The following is a 15818-nucleotide window of genomic DNA, read 5'->3' on the forward strand; positions in this document are numbered from 1 at the left end:
GACTCTGATGTTGGCCTCTTTCACCCAGCAGTTTTGTCATACAAAGATAAGTTTCTCTTCGATGGGTTGGCTAGGGGTTTTTGAAATGAGGTTTTATATGGAAGCTTATATCTTACTGTACTGCAGTAGATAACTCTCTTGATGTTTCTGATAATTATAAATGTAGATCGGACTAAAGCCAGCAGCTAGTTCAAGAGAGGCCAAGAAGAAAATAGCTTCCGTCTTTACCATTTTCTTCAAATTTCAAAAAAGTTTTACCAGCTGCAAACACAGTTTTATTAATCTTTAAAATACACTATCTGGTTGTTTGCACATGAATATTTGCACAGAAAATAGAAGTCCATCAATGATGCTCTTATTTTAAATGTATATCAACACCAGAACAGATAATGGGTGACACTGACTGTAGTTTTCATTTTAAGCAGTAGATGTCACTACAATCTGTCTATTTTCAATCTGTTTTAGCAGAAGAAGAATTGATAAAAACTAAATTATTTTGAAAGTGCTATTTTTCCACAAGAGGAGGTATCAAATATGCTATAATGAACTATGCATAAGCTTGCAGAAACCAGCCAAAGTTCAGACACTGCTCTGTTCCTGATTTGCAAACATCACTTACGGTGGATGCTCCAACCTTGCAAAAACAGGGATGTGCACAGCCGGCTTGAAATCTCACCTCCTGATTGTTTTTTGGTGCAAGGCGTCATCTTTGCTACGACGTCCCAGGTAAAAAAAAAAAGTATACTAAATTTTAACATACTTTAGTATACTTTTATCAATGTACTTAAACTGTACTATTTTGGAACAACTAATTTTGTGCTTAGTATACTTTAGTAGTATTTAAATAGTATTAAATTACAACTAATAGTATATTTTAGTATACTATACGTACTTATTTGGAACTTCAAGTGTACTTAAAGTATACTTTTTAAATATAATATTTGAGCTTTATTATATTTTGATATAATTATATTTTGAGTGTAATAATTCTGTCTCAGAATTATATTAAAAATATATATTTAAAATATACTATTAATATATTAGTAATGTATTTAAATTACACTTTGATTTTCTGCTACTGATAATAAACTACAATTTTAATTACACGTGAAATTCTTTAATCCTACGTACCAATTTTGTAAATGACATGCATAACTAAACTACAGTACTTACATTGTTTTAGGCTACAATTACATGGAAAGATTAATTACACAAGATGCCCAAGGTAATTCAAATATTTTGTTTTATTACCGACTTTTTAAAATTGTCCAATTTTACTCAACTTTGTGAACTTTACGTAAATTATCAGTTTACGCATCAAAAATGAACACATGAACATGAAAATTTACGTGTGACAATAAAACATAAAAGTGAGGAACAACGACAGAACATTCCCGTTCACTGCACCTTACGGAAACCTACAAAAAAGCAATTAAACAGAGAAAGTATTTGTATTTAAAGAGAACAGAAAAATGGCAAATAAAAATATAATACTTACAATTTTAAGACGACGTGAACTGGCCATGTATGTGACATCATAAGAACTGATGAAGATTGGGACCGGATGCCTCGGGTGGAGAAACATTTCTGGGTGTCTTCTTTGCCTGTTTATGTTAGAAGTAGAAAAAAATAGTCAGCAATGTCATTGAGTCAGTTGATGTTGGCATTAACTATGAAGCTGTTTTAAGTGTGGACTTAAGGAGACAAACTACCTTAAAATCTTTCCATCCATGATCTCAACACACTGATCCTTGCAGGGTAGCTATGGGGGTTGGTGGTGCCCATCTCAAGCAGTCATCAGATGAGAGGCAGGGTTCACCCTGGACAGGTCACCAGTCCATCACAGGGCCCTGAAAGCCAACAACAAATAAAAAAAATGAAAGATAAATGTTAGATTAACAAGAAGAGAAAAATTCTTTCCAGTTACCTTTAAATCAAATCATGTTTATTAAGCACTTAGTGTTGGTAACACAGCAGTTTTTGTTGTTGAAAATGTAGCTAGCTCCGCATTGAAAAAACAAACTTACATCATGAAGACGATGTTGAAGATAAAATCATTGATGAACGAGTTAGAACAACAACCTCACAATATCAAAGTCTCTCTGTCTTATGGAGCTTAATTAAAACCAAGTTAGTTTATGAATTAAAGTATAAGTCGAAACAAACAGCCTTGATGCAGTTATAACATGAGGCTGAATGATTGCTACAGTAATAATCATACAAGTCACACTAAAATTGATAAAATAATTATTTAAGAAACCAACGTAAGTTATATATCTTTACTGCACTGTTTATAATTAAATAAAGATAATTAATAAGCAAACTTACCACCAGCTAGCAACACTTAGCAGCCTTCGTCCCCCCGGGCTCCTTTTGTGACACACATTTCATTTGTTGTCCCGTTGTGTTGTCGTCTAACTCGGACTAGGATGTCACCAGCTTGAATTTACCAAAATTAGTAACTATTGTCAAGGCCCTCTCTACTTTGAAGGCAATATTATGCGAGTAAAAATGGCGAATTTGAACAGCGTCTGTTATCTTCCCCGCGTTCAAGTTTTTTCTTCTCTTTGTTGCGGTTTTTAAATAAATGAAAGTGTGCAATACCGCCACCATCTGGTCTGGAGTATGAACTGGAGCTAATGCCGTTGATTATAAGGTTTTACATCACACATCCGAAAATTGATTGGGTACTTTCTTAAAAATTACATCATGATTATCCTTTTTTTTATTGTATGTAATTTTAATAAATAGTAAAAGATTATTAAGGCACTTAAAAATTCATACATATTCATTCATATTTTGTTCACTTAAAGTATACTTTTATTTAATATATTAAAAGTGTATTTTGGTACAATTATGTTTAAGTGTGTTTAAAGTTCTAATTTCGAAATTGGTACAAGTGTATTTTAGTATACTTCAGATATACTTATAGGTAGTACATTTAATAATTAATATACTTAAAGTGTACTTTCACAAATTTAAGTATGTTTGACGTATACTTTTTTTTCACCTGGGGTGACTGCCTTGCTCAGGTTGACTTCAGTATCTCTCGCCCTCCGGGTCCTTTCAGAAATCACACAGAAACAACTTGAAGGGTTTTTTAAAAGCGGGTTGGGTTTGTAGGTTCATCGCCCTCGTATTAAGGAAACTGCTGTAGAAAATTCAGCTTCCTCTTGTTTTCAGACATGACAGGTACCTATGTCTGTCCAAGTGGTCTGATCCGGTGATCCTTAAGAGATGAAAAGGTTAATCCACTTTAACTCTGTCTGACTGGGAGACAGGTCAAGGTCTCCTAGTGTTTTGTGCTACTCAAGGCGTTTCGTTATGACTGGTTGACGACCAGACCAAAAGCTCCCATTAACCCCACTGTTACACCTAGCTCTTGTACATGTCATTGCTCAGTATGTGAGCAGTCAAAAACTGGCTTCTGGTTGTTATGTAACTACACGAGCCGTTTATTTTTGGACACCATTTTAGGCGTACATGATAACTCACACATTCGGGTCATTCAGGTCTTTGCAGTTGGTATCTGCAGCTGTCACTGTGAGCTGCATGAAGACTGTTAGTCAGTATTTATATTTATCTCTGGACGTGATCCCTGCTCATGTAAAACAGTTGAAGTTCTGACAAACTACACAGTTTTCCTCTTGAGGCTGTGTGCTCCATAGTAGAGGTGATCAATCTATAACCTACTGGTTTTTTGCTGCCTAAAACATAACTGTGCAGTGAAGAAACTACTTTTAGACATACTGGTTACTTGAGTCTTAAAACCCTAGAAAGGTTCACTGTTACAGTATGTCAATAAAAATAGTTTTCCTACTGCTCTGATGTCTGCTTGGGATCTGGCTTCAATCCACTCAGCATACTTGTGGTTAGGCAACAGTCATGCCTGCGAACAGCTGTGAAGAAACTCATGCTTTCTGACACCGGGAGGAAAACTGATCTTGTCATCCTTTTGCCGTCCATGTGTTAAACAAAACCACAAACAGACGCATAACAATAAAGATAGAGTTTCTCAGACAAGGAGGCAGAAGTTAGCTGCGAGAACGAGGGAGACGAGTTAAAAATCCTGAAGAGGCCGCCATGCCATCGTATGGCCAGCAGAGGGCCGATAGGGTCGGCTCTGAAACGCCAGACTGAATCTTTCTCATTTGGGAATAATGTGTGTTCACTCCTCTAGGCCAATGTTAGCCGGAGGTTCTCACTCTCATCTAACGCTGTGAAAACATGACAATGGGCAGCAGTGATTCAGAAACATGTTCTATAGATAGACACATGCGAGGCTTCCTTATCTGTGTTGGGAAGGAAGTAATCTTTAGAAGGACATTTAGCTGGAAAACAGAGGAAGAAGCACGCAGGTCGGAGGGGGAAAAAGGCTCTGTTGGTGAGTCAATAGGAAGTGCTTTAGAGTCAGACGGCATAGCGAGGCTTGTCAGGCTGATGGAATGTGTTATTCCTAAAATGTGGGACTTATGGTGCCTTGAAAGAGTATTCACTTCAACATGTCAACACAAATGTATTTCATTGAGATTTTATGGGATAGATAAACGCAAAGCAGCACATCATTGTGAAATAGAAAGGAAATAATCTATGGTTTTTAAATTTGGTACAAATAAATATGAAACTTTTGTCATATTTCACTCTAGTTGCTGCTGTAATTCTTTTGCAGTATGTTTCCTTCAGCATTGTACATCTACTGATGAAAAGTTCTGTCCCTATTTTCTTTGTCAGATTAGATGAGGAGCACTGGTTAGTCTTACCACTATTTCTGGATTTGATTTTTGCCTGAACTTTGGGCCATTTTAACACTTGATTAATCTAAACCACTCAAATGTATCTCTGGCTGTTATATACGTCTTTGTCCTTTATAACAAAGACCTGGCTGTTATAAAGCCAATCTCTGGCCTGCTTTATAACAGCCTCCACACCAGTCTCAAGTCACCTGCAGTCTCTGACAGGTTTTCTTCCAGGTTATAGATGTCATTCACCCTCCCATCCCATCACTGTTCCTCCTGAAGAAGGCACAGTGAGCTGCTTTCTTCATGTGTAGATTAATTTTTTGAAACTTTTCCAGTAAAGCTAAATTTGAGCACATGATTGCAGCTCCTCCAAAGTTACCGTGGGCCTCTTGACCGTTGTGTCAGTTCACACCATAAGTTGACACCCTTTCACTAGCACTAAGACTTCTGAACGCAACTGTTTGTACTTGATCATATGCACAGTTATCAAAGTGAAGAACATTGAATACAAGTGAAATGAAACATTTTCCATGTTTTTATTTGGGAAACAATTTCAAAGCCCTGCCTCATTTTTCTTCCCCTTTGAATTTTCTCTTTGCGGTGTGCTGCTTTTTGTGGCTCTAATTATACAGTTAGTTAAAGCTTGTGGTTGAAACACAACAAAATGAACGCGAAGAAGGCTCAAGGAATAAAAATACAAGTGTAAGTCACTGTTAAATAATCATCCAAGTCAGCCTTCACTTGAGTTACAAAGCAGAGAGAAAGTAATAGAAGTTCCCTGTTTGGTTTTACTGTATAACCAGACCTCTTGAACCTCACAGACTCAGCAGATGTTAGTTAGTACAGCAGATTGATGTTGCACTAGGACAGTAGTGACTCGCCTGCATTCGTAAACCAGCACTTACACTATATTCCTTGCTGCCTTGCACAAGCAGTTGCTTGTGAAGCTTTAATCTGATTAACTCCAGGATATTTACAGCTCTTAAGTCCTTGATTATCAAGGCCGATTTTTTTTTGTGTGTGTGTGTGTGGCATGTAAGAGGAGAAAGAGATTTATTTGAAGAGGGCTGATGACCAAGACTATAAAACAAAAATCTGTCACAGCCCTATTATTATTCCCTTGTGACTCCAGTTTCTGTGGGAATGTCCTTTTACCTGGAGGTAAAGTGCTGCATTCTTGCACTGGTGTAATGCCTCTTCAATGAGATGGACTGTGTTGCTCTGTTTTCTAATAGCCAAGTCTGCCCACAAACAGAATTTCTCCCATCCTCCTACACCTCAGCTGCTTGCATCTCTGGACTGCATGCCACTATTCTGCTCACCCACAAGCAACAAAACAAAACGCTGTGAATTTTCTCTCCCATCACTAAAAATAACAAAACAACAAAAAAACAACGTTTTTCTTCCATTTTGCTCTGCTGATATTTAGAGAAATAATTAGAAAAATTGGAACAATGCTTGGTGCAGAACCAACTTCCTAACAGAGGTCGGGTTTCTTCCTATGTTTCCAAAATAAGTCCGTTATGCGTTTTCCAGCAATGACTTCCAGGGGCTGAGCGCCCAGCTGATTCTTACCTCCCTGCTTAAATTCCCACACATAACTCTCAAATGGCCAGTGTGTGTTTTCCTTTCTGTTCGCCCGCAAATCACTCCCATATATCACCAGCGGACAAGGCGATGCGCTCGACTGCACATCGACATCCAAGTGCGCCGGTATGGGAAATGCAAAAAGCAGAAGGAGGCAGAGTAAGTGCAATTGCAGACGCAACTTGACAACGATGGCTGTTATTTGTAGTCACCTTGATGTCTTCCCATTAGACGATGTTTATGACTGAGGGAGAAATCGTTTTCAACACCATCACTTACACGAATAGGGATTTTTAGTAAGTAGCTGAAGAAACCAAAGAAATACTTCCTCATACTTACTATATAGACATCTAGCTGCGCAATATTTCACATGCAATGCCTTTCTGAAGTATTAACGCGCCTTGGACGTTTTCACATTTTGTCATTCTATAAAACCATAAACATCTGTGTAAATAAAGTCTAAATAAAGTCCAGTGGTGCCAATTACTTGAAATGTCACATCATGATTGGCTCTGTGAAAACCTCTGAGGCTTGTCAGAGATCATTAACCTGCTTGTCCACCTAAACGGAGAGACGAGCCAAATACAGCATGGAGCTGTGGAGCAGCCAGCAGGCCCATGGTAACTAGAGGAGCTGCAGAGGTTCACAGCTCAGGTGGGAGAATCTGTCAGTAAAACAACAATTAACTGTTCATTTCATAAAGCTGTCCTTTATGAAGGAGTGGTGAGAAGAAAGTCATGCAGAGTCCCTTTTGATGAGTGACAAGTGACAGCCGGATGCTGTGTGAGTGAATTTCTTCATGACGGGATCAACCAGAGCTAAGATTCATTTCCCAGTTGAACAACAGACGTAAACACACACCCAGATATTTAACGCCGATCCAGAATCCGTGGCAAGACGTGGAAAATTGATGTTTACCGACATCCATTATGACAAAGTTTCAGCTCTAATTTCAGTCGCTGGATGTTCAAAGCTGACTTAGGGAAAAAAGAAAAGAAAAAAAGACTACTGGTTGGGCTTGAAGGCACACCATATTCTTAGATTTATTTGTATGTATATTTCGGACAATCCATCAGTTACTAGCTACTACAAAAACACTATGACCAAACCAGCTCTGACCATGTGCCTTGTGGGGGAAAAAAATGTAGTTATAGCTTGAAAAAGAAGAAGAGAGTGAGAGAGAGGGGGGAAAAAAAGCTTTCCACAGTGGGCGGTGTAGTGCAACAGTGGATGCTAGTGGCAACTTAAACCCACTTTAAAATCTGCCAGATCCTTTTTGTCACTCTGTCATGGGAAAGGAAGCACTGAAGTGCGTCTGTGTAGAGAGAATTGGACGGAGCGCAAAGCCCACGTTTCTCTCGGTTAACACACTGAGCTGGGATCATGCTCCTTAAAGACCCGCGGAGATCCCTGCTGGACGCTGCATCGACTTTCAATGGCATTTCACTCTGCTCTGTTTGCGGCCAGTTCCACACACATTAGGACGCACACACTCACACCCGCCTCCTCGGGAACGGCTCTCGGTTGGTCCATCAGTCGGTCAGTCTTTATCCTTCCTCTGGCTGCGTGTGTGTGTGTGTGTGTGTGTTAGTCCTGGACTGCGACGACGGATATGAGGAAGATTTGTCTTATGAAGGCTGCAGAGAGGGATTCAAACGCATGACCACTGACGTTCCCAAAAGAGACAGTGGGGGTGACTGGGAGCTTTACGTGGAATATTTGAACTGACGTTTTCTTTTGTCGTTCGCATTTAATTTGGGCTGTAAATGGAGGCTCGTCGGTGGGAAAAACTGAGTTAAGGTCTTCTTCGTTGCCTCTGGGACGCTGACAGGGCAGTGCGGTTGCGTAACGCGCCTGGCAGTTTTGGAGAGTTTTATTGGTGGGGAAGAAAAGCGCTGCTCCTTCAGAAAGGATGAACAACTCCAAGAATCTCAGGGTAAGACTGCTTGTTTCTGGCTTCACGCTTCTTTTTTTTTCTTCTGCTAAATGGAAAATGGAATTAGTGAGACGCGTCACGCTTTGAGTGGGCCGTCAGAGCCACGCACGAAACGCACGAGGCTCCGTGGTTTTACTCTAAACATCAACACTAGAGAGCTTCAGCAGAGTCGGTCGTGTGTGCGATGACAAGGAGAGACTGAGTCCAGATCTCACAGTCTGAAGTAGTCCTGCTTATATCAGTGTCCGAATTATTGACCGAATCCATTGAAGATCGATGAAGATCTGGATTAATCAGCAGCAGATTGGAGTCAATCAGGCCAGACGAATTTATTCTTCAAATAATTATTCAACATTAATTGACAGCGCTTTAGTAAATGGTTAATTTACCATTGAAATTGGCTCTTGTTCCAACTTTTTCACGCTGTTTGGTTATTAGAAATGTCCCATATTATAGACAATTATAATCGACTCAACTCAAGGCTTCACACAAATAGGACATTACTGTGTTATCAGATATGGGTAAGATGATATTAGTGCAGTTAACCCACATATTCCACTCATCACTCCCTTTACTATTATCACAACTTCCCACATTTTCAGCATCTTGGTCACAAAGATTTTCATCACATTTTCATAAGCAGGGCTGCAGAGTTTCAGGAAAATATTAAATTCACAATACCACTGCTGAAAAATTGCAATATCTATTAATAATATCTTTTATTTTCTGACACTTTATTTCATATGGTTCCCAACCACTCATCACAATCTTAAACAGATCAAACCCTAAACAAATAACAGAAGATTTGTCAACTAATGGGAACTGGATCACATGCAACTGGCCAGATATGTTACAGACATGCAGAGCATGAATGCATGATGCTTGAGTTATTATTTGCCAAATGTTGCATCCAAGAAGCAAATCATTTGCAAATGTGATATTGTGTCTTACATAACACAAGGAGGTAATGCAGGCAATCGCACATGGCACACACAGATACTGTAATTGTGTAATTAAAGATTGAAACTTTGAAAAAAAAAGTTTTTAATCCATTGTTTGAAACTTCCTAAACTCGGAGCAACTTCAGTCATTTCAGGTCAGGAGCTTGATCCACAAGTAAAATAACTCTCTGAGTGTGTCGGCGTAACAAATTGTATAAATGTTTGGAATAAGCACTTAAATCTTCCACTCATCGGTCTTTTTACTTCAATTGTGAACAAATTTCTCCTAAAATCTTGGGAACTGGAAGCAATTGTGCTAAAATTGAAAGATGGGTGTAGGACACGAATTCATCTCTTGTAGTTCATTACATTTTTGAACAAATGTTTTTATTCTGCGAGTCCTTTTATAAGTAAACCAAAGTCATCCTTCTCGCAATCGCCTCTGCTGCTCGACGGAGAAAAAAGAGCTGTGTCCTGTTGTGTGAGCGCGTGAGTGTCGGCCAGAGGATTAGGGTTCAGATTCTAGCCTCGTATGGATTGCAAAGGTCAATCAGTCAGATATTGAAAGAGCAGAACCGCTTGTGTGTATCTTCACTTGTTTCTGTGCAGCGGGCATCTCCAAGATGTGTGTGTGCTCAGTGTGTTCCTACTACTGTTACAGCCGCCTCAGCCATCTCTGATTGTTAGTGCTGAAAAGGTCACTGATGAGCCAGAGGATCTTATTAGCACTATGGCACCTGATGCAGTTTTCACATTAATATCTCCTTCCATCGCATGGGTTGCACGTTACGTCGTGTTTGCTGCAGTCAAACCGGTCCTCTCTGCTGTTAAGTGCTCTTTCTCTCGCGCTTTTTGTTGCGTTTGCATTTATAGAAGCGAAAGTCCGCAGCCTCCCTCATCAGTCTGCCGGACGTGGAATTCTTTGGCCCTCGTCTTACAATCAATAACCACTTACTGCGGAGGAGGTCTCTGTAGCCAAACCAGTGGCTCCCCCTGTCAAGATAGGTATCTCCAGTGTCTCTTCTACTTGCGTCTGTCTGCCACTCCCACCCTTCGACCTTTATTCACATCTGCAATCACAGTGTTTCTTTTCCTCTTGTCCTTTGCTGCCGTGTTTCTGCCGTAGAGGTCATTCCGTTTTCTCTGCTGATATTGTCCCAGGAGCCTCCAGCCAATGTTGAGATTGGTCGAACATCCTCGACCTGAGAATCGCTGGGGGGTGAAGTGCAACCCATTAATCTAAGCACTGATCTGCATGAAAGCAGCTTTAGTAGAGGAATGTGAGAGATTTGTTTCCCCCAGAGCAAGCTGTCTGAGACTTATTATAAAAAAAAAATTTGCCACCTATCCTCCTCTTCTCCTCAATATTGCCTCCCCGCCTGCTGTATTATAGATCTCTTAACTCAGACTCACACACACTCCTTTCCTCTCTTGCAGCTTTAAACTTTCACATTGCCCTCGTCCTTGGTTCTTTTTAGATCCTGGCCTAAAATAAACAAAACAAACTCAACACTGCTTTGCAACACTTTATTACTGCATTATTACCTTAGTATTAAATTATTTCTTATTTTAGAAGCAAAACTCATGAAATTAATTCTTATGTTATGTAATGTTAATTCTCCTCATATGAAATTAAACTGCAAAACTACAACAAAGGCAAAGAGAAGATATATTTTATCCCTTTTGTTACAATCTGTATGCAGATTTTTCTGTAAAATCTCTCTAACTTAGAACATTACAAGGGACTTTTCAAAATTTGGCAACAATAAAAGTCAAAGCTGGCTGGTTAAGAGAACCTGGCAAAACAGAAATTACAGGATTTTTCTATCAGAGATCATTTTGAGCCAATTTCTCACAAAACCCGAAACGTCTGACTGATGCATCAGACTGCTAACGTGATATTCAAATCTTTCTGCCTCATCTGCCAACACCAGTTTGACCAGTTAGCCTCACCATGCATGCACTTGCAGTAAAGCCTATACCACCGCCATTATTTCAATCGATATCAGTGTGTGCAATGTTCATGTTGCAATACCCTGTTTGGAGTGCAATAATTGGATGATGTGTTCTGAGTTTTATGGACTTGCATTTTTCATGTAAATGTAATGTTTAGCCAGTTGGACATTGTGTTGCAGCAGCAGATGCTCACAGCGGACGCTAATGGGATCAGCCACAAAAGGTCACAGAGTGACGGATTGAAAACAGGCATATATCACACCTGACATCATCATCATCGCAAGATTTTCTCATATCGTGGAGCATTAAGCAGAAAGATGACTTTGGTTTAGTAGATGAAAAAAAGGGGTGAATTAAACAAACGGGAGAAATAGCAACAGTTAGAACGAGGTTATGGTGCAGCAGAAGGATGTCGAGTGATTGATGGAGGAAAGAGCTCCGTCTCACAAGGAGATTTTCAGACAAGCAGCTTATGCAGAGCTGCTGGCTGAGGATCATGGTCAGACCCCATCCATGTCCATCTATCATGGCTGTCTCCGGGAGCAGATGCAGAGCTGTGCGCCATTCATCTAGTTTCTCTCCGACTCCCTGTCCAATACCTGCTACCTGCTACGTGTGTGTTTTATGGCCGCTGTTGATGTTTTCCCTCATTTTACTCACCTCAATGCTGCTAATCAATGATGAGGTGCTGTTTGTTTAGCGGAATTGCTTTTGAGCTGATGATATGAGCAAAAACAGAATGAATGTGTGCACTAAATCTCTGAAGGTGTCAGTAAAGGGCGAAGGCTTCATTTTGCTCTCGTGGCTTTATGATGAAACGCTAACATGGCAGTATAAAATCGATAATAATAACAGCAGGGATTCAGTTTAATGCTCTGTCAAACACATCCACAAACACTCTCTACGTCTGCAACAATCATCCACCTTCAGCCAGAGCAGTGTATTAGATTAGGGCTGAAAGAAAATCCAAAGCAAGTCTGATAAATTTATGGCTGCTGCAAGTTAGAAGATCTGGAAGCAATTTGTCTTGTTCTTTTTTGTTGCACTATACAGTATGCCCTATTTCAGTTCATTGAAATAGCTGAAACTTGACTAATACCCCAACCACTTTCCCTGTGCATCACTAGCAATTCAAACATTTTTATATACTATATAAAAAAAATCAACAACTAATTGTTAACTGAAAATAATGAATTATTTTTATAGTCTCTTTGAATTTGTAATTAGTAATGTATTCATCGTTATTTTATGTTGGCCAAGAAAGGTCAACAAAATTCAACAGAAGCTATGCTAACACAAAACTTGCTAGCATAACTTCAGTTGTAGCTTTTTGCTGTTGTGTTGTGGTTTTTGCATCTTGTTGACCCTTCTGGGTTAGCATATTATCTTACGTATGTATTTTATTTTTAGTAAAAACATTTCCACGTCAAATAAAGATGAAAAAAAAAGAGAGAAGCGTTTTCTCACATCAGTTTGTAAATAGGTCTATGTATAGTGAAGGAGAGCTTCTATGAATCCACACACTGAGCAGTGAATGACCTTATTGACCTTTACTCTGTAGCACAGGGGACAAACTTGGCCAAGTATAAGTGTGTCTAATATTTATAGACTGACTGGGCTAAGAGCCAAGCACATGAATATTCGGAATATGTGATTTTTCAAAGACAATAATATTTACTCTGTATTCACTTTGCATGGCCCACTTATTCATTTTCTGGGTTAAAACCCAACTAACCCTTAATGCCAGTGGATCTAAGGCTGACCCAGATGCTTCAGAGTCCCTGTTGGTCACAGTGAGAATTAGCATTGAGGTTAATGTTACAAATGCTTTAATCGTAATGGAAAAAGTGAACTTCTAGATACAGAAATGGCACAGAATAAGTCGAGATGATCCAATAATATCAAGTGTCTTATTACTGACAACTAGTCAGAAATAGTTGTCAGTTTTTATGCTACTCTTGCTGCATCCATATTATCCTATGCCCCCATTTCCGTCCAGCCCCCCTTTCTCAAATGCATGTTGCAGATGTTAAAAACATAGCAGGGTTTGGAAACAGCTGTGTAGATGACGTAGAGTACCACACACACACCTCTGCTTCTGGATTAAACAGTTGTATGACAATGTACTGGTAAATAGAAGGATTTTCATAATTGTTATTGCAAATTTCAAAACGTCCTGCTTGTGAGCCCTAATGTAAAACCATGGCTGCTAATTTACACCTTATAAAATCCGTCAACACTCAGAGGATTCAAATTGTTCTGTTCTATATGAATAATGATTGTGTTGTATGTGCGTTATCCCTCTGCAGATAAAAGAGCAAATCAGTGTACAGAGGTGTACTTATGTAAATATGAACGCCCAATCTGGCCAATCTGTAAAAGTTTTGCTGGAAGGCACAGATAAGAAGAAACTCACAATTGCTGGGAATAATTAGACTGTCTTTTGTTTTTTTTGTTTTTTTTCATTTTCAATCTCAGTTGGTCTTATCTGCTGTCTTGTCTCCCCGACTCATTTTCCCACTTTCTCCTGCTGAACTGACACAAAGTTGCGTGGACACATGTATGGAGGCCTAATGCAGTAGCCATTAGTAACCGGAGCTGACCGTAAGTGCTGTAAAGTGGCCAGAGGGTGGAGGCCAAGTGGTGGAATCTGGGACTGAGTGAATCTCACCTTACATATGTTCTCTTTGACATTAATACAGTATATCTGTCATTAATCCGCACTTTGAGACAAAAACAGTCTTCATAATAATTTGTTACACGGGCTTGTAAGTGGTTTGTTCTTGTTATGTACAAGGGTTGAAAAATATCATTATTGTTATTATCATTAAGCTTTGCTAAAATAATACTAGCATATAGTTTTATTTCCTAGTAACTGTAGTCACCTAAACACATCGCTGCTGAACAAAATAATAATAATACAACAGCCCAATAATTGCAGCAGCGGATGAGTTACCAATAAGTAACTCTAGATGTGACACATTTGAAATGATCTTTGCACAAATTACATAACTTTTGCAGCGGCTTAATATTGAGAGATAGACTTCTGCTATTTTTGGAAACTGCAATGTACCCTAAAACCATATTACGACCTAACCGTAATTATCACATGTGATGTGCTATAGCTCTGTCCCAGCCCAGCATTGCTCTGCAGCGACACTCTGATTTCATAGCAGTTCACTTACTGAACAGGACGGCCTGCCTGTGTCACTGAAAGAACGCTACTCAGGTAATGCATCGGTCACTGCAACTTCTAAACTTCACAGATTCTAATCCAGCAAGGCAATCTTGGGTTACATCAGTCCACAGATGCTTACCCTGGCAATCGTAAGGACCCAAAGAGCCAAACACTGCAGAATCTTCAAATATATATGTTTTCTCAATTTAAATAGTTTTGGTGTACAAGGGGAAGCAGATTGTTGTACTGATGTCAGTGAAAATGTATTCAAAGTTACTGAATTCCACCACTCTGAAAGAGATTCTGGTCAATTTGCTTCTGTGCTTTTTCATACTTTCTTTCAAACCTTTTGTCTGCTACAGGACCTTTTGTACCTAAACTGACTTATGTTGTTCTATCTAGTATGCAGCAAGCAAATGTATTCATGTGACTTTCATTAAGCAGGAGGTCAACTATATTAGGTTTGATCGTTGTTCTTAATCTAGTTTATATGAGGGGACTGGCCAAACTGGGGTCGAGACAGTGGAAATGGTGTTTTGCTTAAAGTTCTTAAAAAATAATATGCAGAAATGATTTGTGATTATTTACTTTATTATTTGCTTAGTTAAGTATGAGATGTTTTTTTACAGGTTGAAGCTCAGGGATGTTTATTGTATTTTTTGCATCATACTCTGGATTCCTTGGTCCTTTTCTGTCTCTTTGCTTCCCTCTTTGCTGATTCTGAGAATATTACTAGCATGCAGGAATTTGTTTGGGAATCTGCATCATGTCAGTGAGCCTCTCAAATCAAAATTTCAAAGTATCCCCACATCATAGTTGGTGAGTTCTGGTCACACACAATTAGCCTCACTCCATTTGTTTTTCTATCATATGTTGTTGAAAGTCAGGGTACTGGCTCGTAAATCTGGCATTAAAGACAGAATATAAAGCAGCAGAATGGCTTCTGAGTCATCTTAGAGTCATATTTACCTGGAGTTACTTGTAAGTGTTGTATATCAACATAAAAACTGGAGTCACTCCCTTCATGAATCACAAATATATGCAGGCACAACCTCTAGCTATGTCTCATCTGTCCCTTTTTTGTGCTTTCACCCTGAGGATGAAGGATTGGGGTTGTGCAACATTCTGGGGATGCACATGATGTCGTATATTCCTTTTCTGTACTTTTTGACCTTACTATGACTATAAAGTGACAAAAAAAAAATCCTTGAAAACACTAAAGTCAAGTGGTTCGATCATTTGAATAGCATTACGCATGCTAAGGTTGGATTGTTTTAATTGTTCCCATAGTGCTTGGGTTAGTGGTTTGCATTGGGAACAAAAGGTTTCCCTCATTCATATTCAGTAAAGGAAAGGATTTAAGAGCAAAAATCGCATAGAGATAACATTAAAAGGCTCGGTGTGTTATTCACCAGCCTTTTTGTTAAGGCAGAGGACTGAAGGTCAATTTAATGATATCTGGTTCCGGTCTCTCTCTGCTC

General features: G+C 39.1%; 1 protein-coding gene and 1 long non-coding RNA gene across 7 annotated transcripts in view; one reads left to right on the forward strand and one right to left on the reverse strand.

Moving 5' to 3' along the window:
* Positions 1–15818, forward strand: part of rtkna (rhotekin a) — a 64672-nt gene that overhangs the window by 27273 nt on the left and 21581 nt on the right. Inside the window, exon 1 of one of the 5 annotated variants that reach the window (XM_008418948.3) lies at positions 7879–8262. The exons of the other annotated variants lie outside the window; for them this stretch is intronic. Within the exon in view, the coding sequence (XP_008417170.1) occupies positions 8239–8262 (24 nt within the window). The 5' untranslated portion in view covers positions 7879–8238. Of the gene's footprint in view, positions 1–7878; positions 8263–15818 lie in introns of those variants that run through there. 5 annotated transcript variants of the gene reach the window in all.
* LOC145552780 (uncharacterized) lies at positions 1185–2534 on the reverse strand. 2 transcript variants are annotated; one of them, XR_014088889.1, is made up of 4 exons: positions 2329–2534; positions 1713–1850; positions 1499–1604; positions 1185–1418 (listed from the first exon to the last, which is right to left on the reverse strand). It is a non-coding gene; the product is annotated as an uncharacterized LOC145552780 (long non-coding RNA). The 2 variants fall into 2 exon arrangements; XR_014088888.1 differs by having other exon boundaries at positions 1185–1604.

The sequence above is a fragment of the Poecilia reticulata genome, chromosome 9 (genome assembly GCF_904066995.2).
Source record: "Poecilia reticulata chromosome 9, P_reticulata-male-v2, whole genome shotgun sequence".
NCBI lineage: Eukaryota > Metazoa > Chordata > Actinopteri > Cyprinodontiformes > Poeciliidae > Poecilia > Poecilia reticulata.